Source organism: Sinocyclocheilus anshuiensis, unplaced genomic scaffold, assembly GCF_001515605.1.
Source record: "Sinocyclocheilus anshuiensis isolate Anshui unplaced genomic scaffold, SAMN03320099.WGS_v1.1 scaffold186, whole genome shotgun sequence".
NCBI lineage: Eukaryota > Metazoa > Chordata > Actinopteri > Cypriniformes > Cyprinidae > Sinocyclocheilus > Sinocyclocheilus anshuiensis.
The window spans coordinates 2052221-2070509 of record NW_015542355.1 but is presented as its reverse complement, the minus strand read 5'-3'; the positions used below and the strand labels follow the sequence as shown (position 1 = coordinate 2070509).

General features: G+C 38.0%; 2 protein-coding genes across 3 annotated transcripts in view; both read right to left on the bottom strand.

Annotated features, from left to right (window-relative positions):
- LOC107691669 (ryanodine receptor 1-like) overlaps positions 1-14667 on the bottom strand; it is a 72960-nt gene extending 58293 nt beyond the window's left edge. Inside the window, exons 1-27 of the mRNA XM_016490416.1 lie at positions 14477-14667; positions 10844-10963; positions 10657-10758; positions 10424-10444; positions 8945-9019; positions 8738-8816; positions 8527-8639; positions 8339-8438; positions 6898-6994; positions 6706-6780; positions 6461-6617; positions 6193-6357; positions 5730-5851; positions 5296-5488; positions 5014-5149; positions 4788-4883; positions 4400-4518; positions 4173-4306; positions 3839-4080; positions 3569-3761; positions 3240-3456; positions 3048-3152; positions 2774-2877; positions 2614-2697; positions 1759-1918; positions 1277-1424; positions 952-1157 (exon numbers count right to left, since the gene is read on the bottom strand). Coding sequence (XP_016345902.1) covers positions 952-1157; positions 1277-1424; positions 1759-1918; positions 2614-2697; positions 2774-2877; positions 3048-3152; positions 3240-3456; positions 3569-3761; positions 3839-4080; positions 4173-4306; positions 4400-4518; positions 4788-4883; positions 5014-5149; positions 5296-5488; positions 5730-5851; positions 6193-6357; positions 6461-6617; positions 6706-6780; positions 6898-6994; positions 8339-8438; positions 8527-8639; positions 8738-8816; positions 8945-9019; positions 10424-10444; positions 10657-10758; positions 10844-10963; positions 14477-14524 — 3411 coding nt within the window. The 5' untranslated portion in view covers positions 14525-14667. The remainder of the gene's footprint in view (positions 1-951; positions 1158-1276; positions 1425-1758; positions 1919-2613; positions 2698-2773; positions 2878-3047; positions 3153-3239; positions 3457-3568; positions 3762-3838; positions 4081-4172; positions 4307-4399; positions 4519-4787; positions 4884-5013; positions 5150-5295; positions 5489-5729; positions 5852-6192; positions 6358-6460; positions 6618-6705; positions 6781-6897; positions 6995-8338; positions 8439-8526; positions 8640-8737; positions 8817-8944; positions 9020-10423; positions 10445-10656; positions 10759-10843; positions 10964-14476) is intronic.
- A 678-nt stretch (positions 14668-15345) lies between these two features.
- The window catches only part of LOC107691668 (uncharacterized), a 6300-nt gene continuing 3356 nt past the window's right edge, over positions 15346-18289 (bottom strand). The window contains exons 7-13 of one of the 2 annotated variants that reach the window (XM_016490415.1): positions 18126-18206; positions 17933-18035; positions 17772-17827; positions 17573-17681; positions 17375-17459; positions 17122-17257; positions 15346-16866 (exon numbers count right to left, since the gene is read on the bottom strand). In XM_016490415.1, coding sequence (XP_016345901.1) covers positions 15368-16866; positions 17122-17257; positions 17375-17459; positions 17573-17681; positions 17772-17827; positions 17933-18035; positions 18126-18206 — 2069 coding nt within the window. In that variant the 3' untranslated portion in view covers positions 15346-15367. The remainder of the gene's footprint in view (positions 16867-17121; positions 17258-17374; positions 17460-17572; positions 17682-17771; positions 17828-17932; positions 18036-18125; positions 18207-18289) is intronic. The other variant, XM_016490414.1, reaches the window with a different exon arrangement.

Genomic DNA, 18289 nt, shown 5'->3' with positions numbered 1-18289 from the left:
GTGTGTGTGTGTGTGTGTGTGTGTGTGTGTGAGAGAGAGACAGCGTCACATCAAAGTGGAGTCAGCTGTCTTAACCGCAGCTTGTGTACTGCATCATTACTGTGTCTGTTCCCGTTTCGGGCTTGAACTGATGGTAAAACTAATGACATTTTTACTGTCTTTACATTTATTTTGAAAGATGAAGCTCGCGATTATGGTAAGGGGCGTTACATTTCCGACGAGTGCTTGCGGTGTTCAGCCAATCACAATGCACTGGGTCAGCTGGCAAATCAGAGCAGACTGCGCTTGTCGGAAGGAGGGACTTTGTAGAAAACGAAGCGTTTGAGAGAGGCGGGGCATAGAGGACCTACAATAATGTACAGTATTTGAAAAATAATGTGTTTTTTGAACATTAAAGCATGTCAACATATTCTGTTACACCAAATACACAAAATAATGATCTTTAAAAAAGCATCATATGACCCCTTTAAGATATTTATATTTTACTCGGCATTAAATTTATCAAAAGTTATAGTAAACATAATGTAACAAACTATTTCTATTTCAAATAAATGCTGTTCTTTTGAACTTTCTATTCATTTAAGGATCCTGAAAACAAAAATATTACACAGCACAACTGTTTTCAACATTGATAATAATAAGAAATGTTTCTTGAGCACCAAATTAGCATATTAGAATGATTTCTGAAGTATCATGTGACACTAAAGACTGGAGTAATGAAAAATATTACTGTTTTCACTGTATTTTTGATCAAATAAATACAGCCTTGGTGACCATAAGAGTGAATGACAGTATTATGATGATCCTTTCTTTGGTGTTGATATCCTAATCAAAACTAATACTTGTCAAGGTTCTTTTTAATATCTAATGTAAGCATATTGGTGCAATGAACGATTGTAGGAGGTTCTTAAAACAAAGAAGCCCCTAACAATGCTAATGAAATTGAAGTACCTTGAACCCATTAAAGACATAGGCCAGGTCATCTGATCCCAGCTCTCTGTCTGCATGGGCGCTTGGTCTTGCCCACCCAACTCTCATCTCTCCCACTGTTACCACCTCAAACTCAAAGTACCATTTCCCCTGGGTTACGGCATAGGATTTCTCTGCCCTGAACACACGGATCTTATCACTCCGACCACTGCCAGCCCCATGTCCACCTAGAATAAATGGTTACAGAGGCTTTGATGAGTGAAATATTACAAATACAAAATGCATTGTATGACTAAGTTCCCTTTGAAGAGTTTGATTTAGTGAATGATTAGATGGACAGACTCACTGCTCTCCTGGTCAGGTGGCTCAATATTGTAGCCATAGCCAATCAGAGTCCGTACAGCAGCACATACACTGTCGCGATTGGTCTTTTTCGTCTTTTCATCCAGTAGATTGTATGGCACAAGACGGGGGTTGCGCTTGTTCACAATGTCCTAAAACAAGTAAAATCAGAAGCAAATGAAGCAAACCCTAAAGAACGATCCGGTATTAAAATACTAATCTCATCGAATCTTCTAGTAATTATTATTAATATTGCATATCTTAATATTTTCAAACGATTTTAGGAAAGAGTACTTCTGTCAGAAAATGGTTGAATGTGAAGTTCTCAGATACAAAAATATGAAAACAAAAAATCTAAATTAAAACTGTCAAAACGACTTGTAAAGGATAAGTCGTGCTCTGGATACATTTTTGCATTTCCTTATTTTTGTAATTTATTGTTGTTGTTTATATATTTTTGCTCCTGAAAAAAGTGTGCAGCCCTACCTGAATAATGCTGTAAGTCCAGCCTTGACGAACACGGTCTCGAGCCCAGACGTTGTGTCCATTTTCAGCTAGCCTTTCCACAAGTGTGTTCTGATTCGGTGTCAGTTTCACATGGTTGAGTTCCAGAGGAGCAGGTTTGTATCCATTACTTTGCATATACCTAAGAAATAAGCAGAAACTAATTTAAGTTCAGACAACATTATTTTGCTTTCGTTTTTGTCACTGAATTATGTATTTGGTTACTTACACTACTGTGAAAAAGTTTGAGGTCGTTAAGTATCTTATGCTCACAAAACTGATTTTTGAATGATCAAAAATACAGTATAAACAATAAAATTGTGAAACTTTACAATTTTAAATTTTCACACTTTAAAATTTAAATAAAAAATTGTAGTAATTTATCATTTTATTTAAATAAATGTTAATAAGTTTTTTCCTGTGATGGCAAAGCTGAATTTTCAGTAGGTGTCTTCAGTGTCACATGATCCTTTAGAAATCATTCTAATATGCTGATTTGGTGCTCAAAAACATTTCTTATTATTATCAATGTTAAAAACAGCTTTACTGTTTAATATTTTTGTGGAAACCATGATACGTTTTTCAGGAGCCTTTGATAAATAAACAAAAGAAAAGCATTTAATTGAATCAGAATTTTTTGTAACAATGTAAAAGTCTTTCCTGTCATTTTGATCAATTAAATGCATCTTGCTGGTTGCTGAATAAAAGTATTAATTTCTTAAAAAAAAAAAAAAAAACATCTTACTGTCCCTAAAACTTTTGAATGGTAGTGTAAACAAACACTGTTTAAGCAATTAAGACTTATTAGCGGCTTTCAGAATATTCTGTAATACTGACGTTTTAGGAAATTTGATCCTCTTTAAGTTCTCCTCTGCTTTTTCATCACCCATACCTACATGACATCCTAAAGCCAGAAGAGTCCTATTGAGACAATACAGAGAAATGGGTTAATTAAGCACACAGAAACAAACATGTAGAAGCTCAGTATTTCACTCACTTCAGTGTCTCTCCAGACATTGCCAAGTTGTAGTTCTTCTCGGGCTCCGGGAGGCTCTGGAAAACTACTAGACAAGGATGCAGCTTCTTGTTGTCATCACGAAACTGAAAAGGTGAGGACAGCAGACCGACAGTATTGAGTGTGAATTGATACAGAGAAAAATCAACAAAAAGTCACAATTTATATATTAAATATTTTAATTGTGCACATAGTATTTTAAAATAGTCATTATCTCCTTCAATTATATTTTTATTTTATGTTTTCATAGACTGACCGGTCCATAGGTCCAGCCCTGCTCAATTCGAGTGACTGCCCACAGCTCATGGCTGTTCTCAGCCAGTTTCTCTCTAATCCGCTCTAGATGAGGAGGAAGCACAATCTGCAAAAATAATGTAGATGGCAAAATCAATACAGCAGAGGTCACTTTATTAATAAATTCCTTTAACTACATTTTATGAAATCTCACCTGCACAGTGTCCACTGGGCAAGGAGTGAAGGCAGTGTGGGAAAGAGACTGGGTCGGTCCCAAAAGGTTCCGGACCCCATTGAAGTCATGCTTATACTCTTTAATGGGCTCAATACGCAGTCTATCTTTGGGCAGAACTGCCTCATAGCATGGGGCATAACCAGGAGGAGGAAGGAATTTGAAGTCTCCATGCCGCCCACCAAGGAGAAACCGAACTCTGATGGCAAAAAATTGGAACGCATTTTTGAATTTGTCCTATTTAGGTCAGGTCCAATCCGGCTCCAGGAGGGAATATTAACATTCGTTGAAATTAAAAGCTTGGCTCTTACTTGATCCCAGCTGAGAAGCTGACCGCAGGGAAAAAGAGACCATCCAGGTTGAAATTCTCGAACATGCCTTGAACGGGATGTCCATTGATCCGGAAGGAGATGCTAGGGATGCTCAGATCCAAACAGCAGCTCACCACATCTCCAGCCGCGAGAATGTGTGGATTGGATGAGGACACCTGACGTGGTACTCGACCTGATGTTGAGAGCATAATGTTATAGATGAGCTCAGTGGGATATGTGCTGGAACAGATGGAGGAAGGTAATCCTCACCTGTCCACAGATGTAGTCCATCAAAGCCATACGAGTAAAGATCATCTCCAACTCCATTGCTTCCCCATCCCTCTCCTCCTCCGGGGTAGGGGCTGTAACCCTCGGTCATAGCCCAGCCAACACGAAGGTGACATGCCTGAGCGGTCAGGAATGGCTCCACATGGTCTACGATTAACTCGTAGTACCACTTCTTATATTGTGTAGAGCCTTCACATGTACCCAGAAAAATGTTGGGTCTCATACTGCAAAACATCAAACATGAGCTCCATATGCCAAACAAACTAATCTACAGAACTCTTTTATGATATATAATTTGGGTTGTACGGAGTCAGACCTGGTGACATAGCTGATGATGTTGGTCTGCAGGAGGAGATCACGCCCCGGAAGCAGATTCTCAGTGATCAGATTCTGATTGGACCTCACGGCAACACCGTTACATACGCATAAAGAGCAGAGGACATCTAGAACCTACAATGAAAAGCCACAACAGAGCACGTGTTCAGATACGATTAAAGACGCAGTCCAGAAATGTTTCAATCTTGCTTATGAAAAGATATCAACCTTGTGATTGCGTCCATGTTTGTCCAAAAGCGCAATGATAGATTTGATGTGGTTTTCCTGGATGATGTTAAGCACCTCAGGGCTTTCAATAAGGATACAATACAGCACCTCCAGAATGCCTGCCAGTTAAAATAAACAAGTATACACTACCGTTTAGAAGATTTTTTATTTTTAAGAAAAATCCTTTCATTCAGCAAGGACACATTAAATTGATAGAGTGTGACAGTAAAGACATTTATAATGTTACAAAAGAGTCCTATTTCAAATTCATGTTGATGAACTTTCTAAAATCCTAAAAGAATACTAAAAAATGTATCATGGATTCAAGATTCATAAATAAATCTCAAAGGCCTCTATTTGGAGTTTTAAATAAATTATGGCTTCCTACCTGAGGACGCCTCTAAACGGTCCAGTTTGCTGACCAACCAGTCAAGATTATCACAAAACAAAGCACAATTCGCCCTGTTTCCTCTGATCAGAGATGCTGTGGGTGAAAAAAAATGCAAGGGTTTTACATTTTTCCAAAAACACTGAAAACAGTAAATCATTAAGTGCATCAGTGTGGATAAGTATTACATGTATTACATGCTAGTCATAAGTAAACACAGCCATACCCAGCAGCTCATAAAATAAGTTGACTATCTCTTTCCAGTACTCAGCTGCTTCCTCCCCAGCAAATTCTGAGAAGTGGGCCGAAGTGTTGTAGACATTCAGTCGATCAACACAGTCTAATACGAGACTGATCATGCCCTATGCAACAAAGCAGACCTTGGTAATTATGTGTGTATGTTTTTAAATGTTATACGCAGTGAATGTAAAGACAATATATGAATTAGTATAAATGAAATTTGACATATTTATTTGTATTTGTTGATATATTTGCCAGCATGTCTAACCTCCTCTTGGAATAGATTCTGACGGTTCCTTAAGGAGCGCAGTTTGGTCTGCTTCTCCTCATGTTCCAGCTCCTCCTCTGGAGGGCGGAAATAGAAGATGAGATCCTGCAAGGAAAGAACCACAGCATCTAGAGGCAGAGACGGGGACGATGGGCCTGGAGATTTACTCTTCCCTCTCAGAGAGTCCAGACCCCTGTCAGACAAAAAAACAAATCAATATTTATTTTACCCTGATATTTACCCTTGATAAAAACAACATTTTTAAAAATTAAATTAGTGTTAATGATGCTAAGCTGATCTATCTGATCTCAAAGTATGGCTAGCTGGTTAGTCTAGTCAGTTTTGATGGCTTTTGGGCACTTTTTTTGTCACTTTCATCCTCGAAGACCAGCTTAAGCCACCATAGGCAGGTTTAAGATTGGATTTTTTCATACTTAATGAACTGAGTGAAGAGTCCTGTTGTGCTATAGATCATTCTAGCAGCCTGGGATTCTGCTGTCTGAGAACGCGCCACAGTCAGAGCATCATCCATGTGACCCTCCAGATGCAGTATAGCCTAAGAAAAAGAAACGCGCATATTAGCACTGGTGAAATCTGTGAATTGTGCAGTTTTGGGCCTGACTAGATTGAATTTACACTACTGTTCAAATGTCTGGAGTCAGTAAGATTTCTTTTTTGGAAGAAGTCTCTTACGATCATCAAGACTGCACTTATTTGATACAGTAAAACCGTAATATTGTGAAATATTATTAGAATGTAAAATAACTGTTTTTATTCCTATGATGGCAAAGCTGAATTTATAGCAAGCAAATGATCAATTTCTTTCAAACAAAAAAACTAAAATCATACTGACCTCAAACTTTTGAACAGTAGTTTACATGAGATTAATACTCCTACCTTCCTTTTCAGTGGCCCCAGCCGAGCAGACTTGGCATCCACCGAGGCATATGTGAGCCACAGGCTGGTAGAGACATGTTGCACAAAGCACATGGACTCTCCATACTTGATCTCTGGGATCCCCATTCCCTCCACATCACGTTTCTGAGCCACCTCCGTCTTCTCCTACTCAGTCACATGACATTTGATGTCAAAGATTGTTAGAAAACATTTCCAAAAAAGCAACCTCCCAGAGAGTAGGTTATAATACTGAGCGCAGTATACAGACCTTTGAAGCACGAAAGCAGAAAGCAGAGTTCTTCGTATTCGCTTTTTCCGCATCCACAAGCAGGAGTCCTTTCTCTTCATTCAGACACAGATACCTGCCTGTGGTGATGTGACGCACCCTGAAGGACTGACCCCACTTCATGTGGCTACCACTCCACCTGTGTACAGGAGGTTGAATATCTGCTCAAAGGGAGAAAAACATATTTTCTGCTTGGTAAGGCTCTGCTGTATACAAATAGCACCAACCCAATTCGAAGAGGCTCCAGCCTCCACAGAGATCTGGCATGGCTGCACACAGGTCCACCTTCATAGTGTGCATTTCTGAAAGATTATGCAAAACAAGAAAAGATTAACTGTAGTGTAGATTGTGCATGCCTACATTGAATTAAATTACATTAAATTGCTTACATTACAATACAATATGGATTTATATCTCACCGTCTCTGGTCATCGCCCTGGTCAGCAGCAGGAATTGTTAAACATTCATCCATGTGCCCGTGGAAAAGACGCAGAACATGCCCTCCAGTCAGATATCCTGAACCAAGGAAACATCACAGAATAATGCATTAGGTTTGTTGTAAAGACAATGAAAAAATTGGTGATCTCCACAATGCATTTTAATATTAGTCACATAATGCATTTGCATACATTTAGACGGCCATCGTTATTAGTATTGTAATTTTACAGTTGTAATGTAAAATAAAATTATATTTTTTAAAATACTGATTTTGTTATTTTACAGTGAAATATTACATTAGATATATTTCTTGTTTTTATCAATTTTATTAAAGGGGTCATATGATGCGATTTCAAGTTTTCCTTTCTCTTTGGAGTGTTACAAGCTGTTCGTGAATAGATCTCTAAAGTTGCAAAGACTAAAGTCTCAAACCCAAAGAGATATTCTTTATAAAAGTTAAGACTTGTCCACGCCCTCCTAAAACGCCTCGTTTAAACACGCACCCACATGTCTACGTCACGATGTGGGACAATTAGCATAACGCCGCCCAAATGATCACACAAAGAAAGAAGGCGTAACTTTATTGTTGCTGCCACCACCGCCGCCATGTTGCGAAGACGCTGTGTGTTTCGTTTCCTGATCCTGGGAGATTAGACTACAATGCCGGCAGTTCTGACTCTCAGTCTGTAAGTACGTTTTCATATTTAAAGAATTTGCCACTGACGATTCAAACGCAAGTTTTGAGCAGTGTCAATCAGAGCACACCTCGCTTTTCAGACCGATGAGCTTTGTAAAAATCGACGCGTTTCAGAAAGGCGGGTCATAGAGGAGAAACAATAATGTACAGTATGTGTAAAATACTGTGCTTTTTGAACCTTAAACCGCATAAACACATTTCATTACACCAAATACACAAAATAATGTTCTTTTTAGCAACATCATATGACCCCTAAGTAATAATAATATTAATAATAACAACAACAATTATTGCTATTTTTATAGCCACATTATTATATAATCACAAACTTCTGGCCAAATTGTGGAGCCCTATAAACAAGCACAGAAAAAATATAACTTTTTTAAATCACATTTTAAATCGCAATTAGATTCCTAAATCATGCAGCCCTAATGCATATGAAATGTTCTTGTGTGGTAAATGAATGGCTAGTTGTAAGACAGCTGGGGGCAGTTGCATAAACTTAGCCTCTATGGTGAGACAATGTCTTAAGTATGAGTTTGACCAACTAGCTGTTAGCCAAGGGGTAATCAGTCTTATTTTGGGATTCAACTTAGACTAATGTATGCTTTTATGTAACTGAATTTAAAAAATGATGACCAGTTTTAAAGAAAAAAAATAGATGACTAACTTGTAAGGCTAGTCTAAACCTTTTATGCAACTGGCCTCTGGTGCTTTAAGCTTACCCTCTGCCAGCTCACAGCCAGAACAGACTGGGTTCATGTTCCAAAGAGTTTGCATAAAAGAAGCGTCCACCATGAGGTCTCCGCTGGCATAGGAAAGGTGCTGTTGATGGGACAGATTTTTCAGGTAAAACTGTAGGCTCCATCCAAAAGAGACTGTGTTGACTACATACAGTAGAGACGGGCTTTACCAGATATCTCTCAGAAGACACACTGACCAGGATGAGATCGTCCCCCACCCTGACCTTCTCACCCTCTGACCTCTGCTTGGATGCAGGGTGAACGGTCCACCAACATACCTCACCTGGATGAAGATAAGGACATCTTTTAGTCCGATTTCTGTTTTGTATATTTACAAGTACTCAGTACATCTGTGATAACGATCTACTAGAAATCAGACACCTGTCGAGTCCTCCCGCAAGCCCACATCAAAGGCCAGCTTGTCTGTGAGTGACCTTGATGTCGTCAAACAGCTGAGGTACTGCATCATGCAAAGAGATGTCAATCAATAAAAACCGAAAAGTTAAATGATTCTTTCACTGTAGTAAATTTTCTCTCAAAATACTCATCTAGCGATGGCCTGTATGTGTGTACTGAGATTTGACCCACCATGCCAGAGTGAGTGTGTCTAAGCAGGATGGCGTGGCCATACAACAACGTGCGGTGGCCTCCTCCTTGTGAAGACTAGGCAGAAGGTGGAAAAACATGACTATACACAATTCAAGAGATGCATAGGTATCTATATGCCTCTCTGTTGTGACGTTTCAAACTCCAAAAAGACAAGTTTTTTGACACAGTAATAAACAAAAGATTAACACAAAATTGTGTAAGGTGAGTAAAGACGAGGACACTTTTACAATGGTTAGCATCATGGTGGACTTAGTTATAACCCGCCTTTCCACTGTTTCCGATATTCACACACAATTGTCACATTCCCCCTTTGTGGCAGTCGCACTTCAAACAACTTTCAAATCGGTCATGAAGCAGTCGTTAACCTCTGCTTATTGGTACGAAAAACTGTAAAATGAATGAATAATAAATGTATGAATAGATCTATACAAAACTAATAACCACCAATCAGTTTCAAAGAAAAGCATAGTAGGTTTTAGAGCTAAATTTAGAGCATAGTAGAGCTAAATAATTATGTCATAATTATTTCAGACATATATTCAGGTAAATCCTTAACCACACATTTTAGAAATATATTGTTTAAAGGGGTGGTTGATTGCGATTTCACTTTTTTAACGTTAGTTAGTGTGTAATGTTGCTGTTTGAGCATAAACAATATCTGCAAAGATACGAAGCTGAAAGTTCAATGCAAAAGGAGATACCGTCTTTTAAAATTCTGGCGGTTTAATGCCTACAAAAACGGCTGGTGCACGATCCTCTTCAATAATATCCTCTGCTTCTCAATCGGGCTCAAATTGATAAGCGATATTAACGACGCCGTTGTTTACAGTACAACCGGAGCACATGCCGCTGAAGTGAGGGGCGGGACATTTAGACATGCACTAGAGGTGGTTTAGCCAATCACAACACACTGGGCTAGCTAACCAATCAGAGCCCATCACCTATTTCTGAGGGCGGGGCTTCTTAAAAACAGGAAAAGATCAGCCCGTTTCTCAGAGAAGGGACAGAGCGGTGTGGAATAAAGGTAAATTATGTGAAAAATAATGCGTTTTTTTTTTTTTTTTTAAACGAAGCATTAACACATGTTAGACTGCACCCCATAAACACAATCAAGCCTAGAAAAAAAACAGTGAACCACCCCTTTAAAGAATAATGTTTTGTGCACAAATATTGGTAATTCTCACTTTACACTTTTGATTAGAACACATCACATCTTGTCAGCGGTCACATGCGGTCTAGCCGCAAAAGTTCAAATATATAGACACAACTTAAGTTCAAATTGGATCCAAAAAATTTGCATACGCATATGGTTGGAACGCCACACAGATCCCACACTATACTCTCCACTGGAAACTGATGAATTCCGGTCAGAGCTAGTGACAAAGCGGCTATAACATGAGGTAGAAATAAGAGTGGACAAATTTCAAGCAAGATTTTGAGGCACAAATAGAAACCTACCCATTTATCCAAATCGACTGCCTACAGTGGGCAAAAGAGAAAAAAAAAGAGGAGGTCATGCTGAGTTCAGAAAAACAATGTGAAAACATTTTTCAGGTTATAAATATGTGCACTTTAATGGAGAATAACCCTCATGTTGTTTCTAACTTGAATTCATTAAAAAAACATTTTGGTGTACTATCCCTTTAAAGGTGACTATGACCTTATTCCTGATATATGTGCTCTGAACTAACCTCATTAAGCTCAGTTGTGTTAGCCAGCATCTCCTGAAGGGCACGCACAGATAACGACTGCTCCAGAATAAAGCAGCATGTAGCCAGATCAGGAGGAACATTCTAGAATGACAAACAAACAAAAAGTGGGAATCCAAAACATCAGATGTATTTCAGAAATTTAGAATGACATAAATGAAAAGCAAACCTGAGCATTGGATGTAGTTTCTAGAAAACACAGGCGATTTCCAAAACCCTCACAGGACAGACAGAGTTTAATCTGCTCCTTCAGGATAGTAGCAGTGCTCTGTAGAACCACCTGGTCATCCTACAAAGAAAAAGAAAGTCAAGATGTCATTCTTAAGGTTATATACCAAGTTTTAAATAAGCCTAAACATTTTAGAACCGTTAAAGGGATCATTCACCCAAAAATACAAATTCTGTCATGATTTACTCACCCTCAAACCTTTAAGACTTATTTTCTTTAAAATATATTTTGATAAAATGTTGGTAACCAAAGTATTTTGGTGCCCATACTCACCCTCAAACCTTTAAGACTTATTTTCTTTAAAATATATTTTGATAAAATGTTGGTAACCAAAGTATTTTGGTGCCCACTGACTTGACCCAAAAAAAAAGTCTTTAACTCAGTCTTTAACTTGATGATAAACTTTCAACCTTGTGATAAATAAAAACAATATTTTGTTTTGTTGATGCATTATCTGATATTGAGATATAGAAATCCAATTTGATGTCTCGCAAGATATTAAAACACTTCCTGAAATACTTGTTTAGACAAGTCATCAATGTTTTCTTTGTAACAGCATGTCCATAGCACACGTTGCTGCTAAATAGCATGGTATTTGTAACCTTGATCAGGGCAGCATGCATCTAATCCTGAATATGGCTCAGGTTACAGCCAAAACGACATGAGGACGCAAGATGAGGCCTGACTAAAAACTATTTGATTTTTACATTAATATATTCAAGCCCTGTGAGAAACAACTGGTAGGTTATATGAAATCAACAATTTATTTGATCTTAATACAACAGTGATAAGGCCTGTGGTGGTGCTACTAATTTTATGTGCAGCACCGCCCTCTGTAACTCTATTCCCATACAAGGTGACCTCAAAAAGTCTTAATTTGATAGACAACTTCCTGATCGCTCCACTGACTCAGTTCAAAGTATATGATGTGCTGTACAAATATGGCATATTTCTGTAATTTGTCAGCATTTTACAATAAAGATGTAACGCATGTCTTTATAAAGAAAATGGGACAGGTCACGTCCTTGACAGGCTAGCCTGTGTGATGGTGTATTATGTATGTAAGTGTGTCATCTGCTGAGATATTCCAGGGCTGGAATGTAAGCCAGTGGGCCGTGAAAAAACCCTGCCCACACTGACACATGCTGCTAGCAACCTGAGACCCAGCACTTGACAATATAGTCATTGTGAGACCACAATAAAAAAATTATTCATTTTTGCATTGAATAAAAGTTTTATACCGTATGAAAGTGGAAGTGCAACAAGCATTTTCAAGCAAATAAGAGTATTTATTTATTTTTCTATTTCAGTTCAGAAGTTTGGGGTCCTTTTTTCATTAATACTTTAATTCAGCATGGATGCATTACATTTATCAAAAGTGATAGTAAAGACTTTCACATTGTTACAAAAGATTAAAAAAATGTTTTACTTTCTCTTCATCAAAGATATACTAAGCAGCACAACTGTTTTCAACATCTTGAGCAGCAAATCGGCATATTAGAATGATTTCTGGAGGATCATGTAACACTGAAGACTGGAGTAATTTTAAAATAGACAACAGTTATTTTAAATTGTAATAATAATATTGTAATCATTTTACATTTTTATTTATTTTATGACAATTTATGTACATGTATAAAGGAACATGTACATTTTTAGATATTATAAATTGCTATAGAAATGCATAATTTTTCATTTTTTTTTTAATCAACTTTTTGCAGTTGCAATAGACCTGCTGTGTGTCAAACGAAATGTTCAAAGTATTCAGTGTAGTCGATTAACATGGTCACAAAAACTACATGTATAAAGATATAGAAAAAAGCTGTTTAAAATTATTTATTAATTTTAGCATGTCACTTTTTGAAACATTAGCTATCCTATCTAATTACAGTAACACAAACATTAAATTCTTTTTCAATCAGTTTTCTCCCCTACTTGTCTCTCAAAGCCTCCTCCTCATTCTCTCCCCCTCTATTTCAGGCTATAGCACCTGCTACATTCAATTTTCTCGAGCAAGAAAGAAGCACCAACAATCTGCCAACAGTGCAGACTGGAAACTGAGCCATGAACAAATTACTATTCATTTATGCCAGTCAAAACTGAAGATCAGTAGCACAGTCTAATAGAGACAATGGCTGGATGACTCCTGTTGAACAATACTCCAGAATAAAACTTTAAATGAAGAATGATTCAAAATGATCTTAATCCTGAAATACACACTACCAGTCAAAAGTGTGACACAGAATTAGATTACACTTTAGAATTAGAATAATAGTAGAATCATCCAACACAAATAAATTGCCAATTATATTTTATTTTCATATTTTAGTTTGCCTAGAGTTCTGCTCACTCAAAACCATTCCTCATCCGACTTCACAAGATGCAGATCCCTCTCCCTGAGATGTTTTGTAGACAGTATTACAGGAGTTCACAAGCTGGGCACTTTTTAACTGCTTTTCTTTCACTATCAAGTCCAACTTGTTTTTAATAAGTAAAAAAAAATAGCTTTTTCATCAGAAAAATCACACACAAGCACAAGTCATATTTGCCTACAGACTTATTTTCAAGAATTTCAGAAGACTTTCCGATCATGAGAAACAACTAAAGCCTGTGTCCAAAGTTTTGACTGATAGTGTAAATTTCTTAATTTAACAGTTAAACGGTGTTCTTGAAATGTTCCAGTTAATCAAACAAAACTCTAAATATGAGCTGAAAAGATCTAGAGGCTTGTCATAAAAGTAGGAGGACATGTAACAGACTTTTTAAATAGACTGAAACAAACAGGTGTTGGTTTAGGACAAGCCTAGAAAGCTGCTAATCCCATCTCTGTATATAGACTCAGAGCTCACAGACAGCAGCATCACGAACAACAGCAGCACAACACTAGTTATCTCGAACTCCGCATTGGATGAACTCCATACTGTGTTCAAATCTTTCAATGCATCCAGGACAGATTTAGTTCTGGTAAGAATGACTTGGTGTTCATGTTGACATAACCCCAACACAGCCAGGCCAGACATTTACAACAGGATGGGCTCCTCTCCCCATAGATGCTTGATAATATAGAGTGCAACTGTATATTATGGCAGTAATGGGCCTCATTCTTACATCCAAGATTCATATATCTTTGCCCTGTATAATTAGTCTGTAGCCTAGATTTATATTTTAGTCTTGGCAGTATGTTGCCTTCATGCTTCTGTGCGCAGTGCCAAGTGTAAAGTCCTGTTTCAAACAGTGACAATCCAACCTCTGCACTGCACTATGTATAAATAGACAACAATGCCAGCAAATCCACACACCTGGTCGTGTCACTCCACATTCATCCAAAAACATCCATTAAAACTGCGTGAGCTGTCAAAATGTGGTCAAACATACCACTGACAATATACAATATAGTTCAGGATTCCTATACCTTTCAAACAATACATTTCTATGACTTTACAGTCATTTTCATTCATTAAGAATCGAATTTCTAATGCATAAATAAACATTTTATTACATATATAACAATAAGGTATAGTTAGGTATTTAAAAAAAATAATCAGATGTAAAATATTATCAAGCGTAACTCACTGTTCGTAAAAACTGGATTTCTTCCTCTCCCTCCGCTCCTTCTGCCATGGTGTATTAGATCTACAGGTACCGGCAGTAGAAGTCTGATGCGGTCCCCTCTCTTTCCTGGGACAGATCCCAGCCTCAGTCTCCCCACTTCTCTCCGTGCCACAGACCGTAGGCTGCCTGTCTGTATGGGGGTACTGAGAGTCTCAAGCTCTGGTGAATGTGGTTCAGAGAGATTAACGGGCAGCTCCACTTTCCTCTCACTGCTCCACATCAAAGGGGAGGAGCACCAGCCTCATTAAACTAACATTATCACTCTGTTGGGTTTAGCTACTAGATAATAAAGGATATTGTTGTTAACATATTTTTATGATATCAGGGACTAAAGTAAACATTGTACCTTCCTTTTTAATGCTTTCTCTGAACTGGATTGGCGCTTGAGATATTCAAAATAAATAAAACAATTAATCTGACAAAGTAATTTTAACCTCAGTTTGAAAAAACTTTAAGTACTCAATATTTTGTTTGTAGAGCCTTAAGCGAGAGCTTGCATTTGTTTCGAAATTTAAATAAAAAAATTGACAATTTTTTTTTTGACTTTTCTACTCAACATGATACAAGACAAAAACCAGTTTGCTAAACTTGCAAACAGAATTTGTCCCAGATCCTTATATATTCGTAAAAAATTAAATAAACTGACCTCCTATAAAACAACAACAAAAAAGTGAACTATTAAAACATATTTTATTAAGAACAAAGAAAATTTGTGATAGCTCACAAACATAAAAACACAAATAAAAGCATTGTTCCATAAATAATAATTAAATGATTACACAAACTAGTTTCAGATCCCAGTCATTGGGAACTGATATTTATTTAACCAATAAAAATTAAAGAACTAAACTTTTAAAGTGGCAACGGGTTCCAAGCAGACATTCGCACCTCATGCGAGGGCCAGCGGGGAGAGTCTCTGTAGTGCCTCCTTGCGGTCGGACGCCTGAACTGAAAGGCTGAAGGGGACAGATTGCAAGGCACCCTTTTACTTGAGTCATCTTCAGAAATCACACCATCAAGTGACAGAGCAGCAAAAGGTGGAAACCCAAATGGAGGACTGGCATTCAGCCATGAGGGGGTTTCCTTGTCACTTTCATTCAGAGAGACTTGATCCGTTTTGAAGTCTTCGGCTGAGCTTGTGTCTTTGAAGAGATTCAATGGCACCATCTGCTGGAAGAACATTGGAGATGCAAGACCAGGTGTAAGAACTTCTGCAGGAACATTTGAATCTTGATGATCGTCTTGCTCATGACCACCAATGTGGCACTTCTGATCCAATAGTTTAAGAAGATCACGTTCCTCGTCATCCTGCTCTGTTTGCCTGCAGAGAAACTGATTTTCAGTTTTGTCTGTTGCTGGCAAAACTGGATCCACATTCACATAATTTGTCAGCTGAACATTAGGGGAACTTTGTGACATCTTGCACACCTCTTGATGATTAAAATCAGTAATCGGCTCATGATCGACCGACTCCACACCTGAATCAGGGCTAGTGTCACGTATACCTATGAAAGCCTGATTTGCTGGTGGAGATCCCACAGGGCTCTGCTCTGGTGGTCTCTCTGACACTCCCTCGTGACTGATAGAGCGACCGAACCGTCGAGCACCTTGTCTCCGAAGACGTGTGGGTCCCCTTTGAAGGGATTCCTGTGGTTTTTCCCGAAACTGAGGTGCTGTCCGTGATGTCCGAAGAAGCAAGGTCAAAGCACTAAAGCCCCTAAGTCGCTCAGCCACGGACAAACGCAGATGGGGCCTTTTGAAACCAAGAGTTGAATCTGCCATCTTATCTTGCTTATAATTCTTTAATGTTTTAACTTTGGCCTCTTGCATTTCTTTGACACCCACCTTCTTCTCCATGGTTACATTTCCCTGCTCATTTGAAAGGGTCAGACTTGCAAACATTGGCCAGACCCTGTTATCCATCTCAGTTTCTGCTCTACCAACTTCCTTTTCCAACTCAGGCATCTCTTCAGTACATGACTCCAGCGTCACCTCAGGTAGGCTTATGGATCTACGAGGACGAGATCGGTTCTTAGAGCAATTCTTCACTTTTTTGGACTCTTTACGCGGCTGCTCTTCAGGCTGCTTCACCTCTGGCTCATTCTCTACTTCTGTGCTTGCATTTATCGGAGACCCTTTGGTTTGAGTGACAGATTGTATTACCATGCATTCTCCTAACTGCTCAAAGTTCTCATTTTCAAGCACAGTCCAACATTCATCATCACAGGGTTCCTCACTGTCCTGTCCTTGAATGCAAGATACCTCAAATCCCATGTTCAGACAGTCATTAGGGCTTTCTGCAAAACTGCAGTTGAGAAGATCAGGGTCATCGTCCACCTCATTTCCAACAACTGCAAAATAAAAAAAAAGAGAATTTCAGAAAAAAATAAATAAATAAAAAATAAAAGGAAATTCCAGAAATGTATCATTTGCACAAAAGAGAACATGAAAAGATTTATAGTATGTACCAAGATGTCAATAATAAATAAAATATTGGACCATAATGTAACCAAAAATCTTTTACTCTGCTGTAGCTCTCAAATTTGAAACGTGTTCATGTAGATTCAAGCGATCATTCAAATAAATGTATACAGACTGATCCAAACCTCCTCCTGGTCCATCAATGAGGATAAGTGGTCTCTTTACATCAGCATTTGTAAGTGGTAAACCACTTTTACAGTCAGGCTGTTTTTGGTGTTCTTCACAGTTTTCAGAGTCTTTGTGTGCTGATGTCACTGAAAGCTAAAAAATATAAACCAGATTAGCAGAATGCAATAAACAATACTTAAAATAATAGTTAAAAACTACTAAAAACACAGGCAAAAAAAAAAAGAAGGCAATCGGTTAAAAAAAGCATACATGGTTACTGTTGTTGCCACTGGACACAGCAAAAAATCTGAGAGATCTTTTTCTCTGATGCACATTTTCTTCTTGTGCTGGAGCCCTGAAAACCCCAAAACACACAAATAAGCCTGACTGCTACTCTTTGTAAATTAGAATTCATCCCCGAATTGATTGGTCATTTTAGTAGTGTAGAGTGCAATTGTGATATAGTACCTAAGCGATTTCCGCTGTTCTCTAATGTGGTTTCTCTTCTTGGAAGTGGTGGGAATGGGATCTTCTTTACTACACTTTTCTTCCAGGGGACTATGACTGCTTGCAGATTCTAACAGATTTTTGCAAAGCAACTTTGTTGTGTTAATATTCTGCAACAATCAGGTGATGAGCTGGTAAATACATACATAAACAGACTGACCTTGTGGCTGGGTGATGGTTGTCGGTGTGTCCTCTCTTAGGTCATGCAGAGACCGCCTGAACAATAATAAACACATAATACATCTTCTGCAAGTAGTCTACTGTATGAAGTCATTTGACAACCAGACAATATTAATAGTTATCAGGTAAATCACAAATGACCTTTTCCTTGCAGATCCTTCAAGTTCAGGAAGTGATTCCTCAGTGGCTTTGCGTTTGACTGTAACTGGTGATTGAGGGGTGGGGCTTTTTGGGAGAGGAGTCACTGCAGAGATCAAAAAAAGTTTTTTTTTTTTTATAAAGAGATACTAATTAATATGAAGGCACTTCCCATGCAAAAATATTTGTGGCTCACCTGGTGTGACATCTAAGACTATTGGAGGTCCAGTGGGAGTACGACATGGCTTCAATTTGGAAAAAGCATCTACGAATATTTCTGAAATAATATTTTGATTAAAACTGAAAAAAGTCTTTTATATATATATATATATATATATAAAAATATATACACACACACAC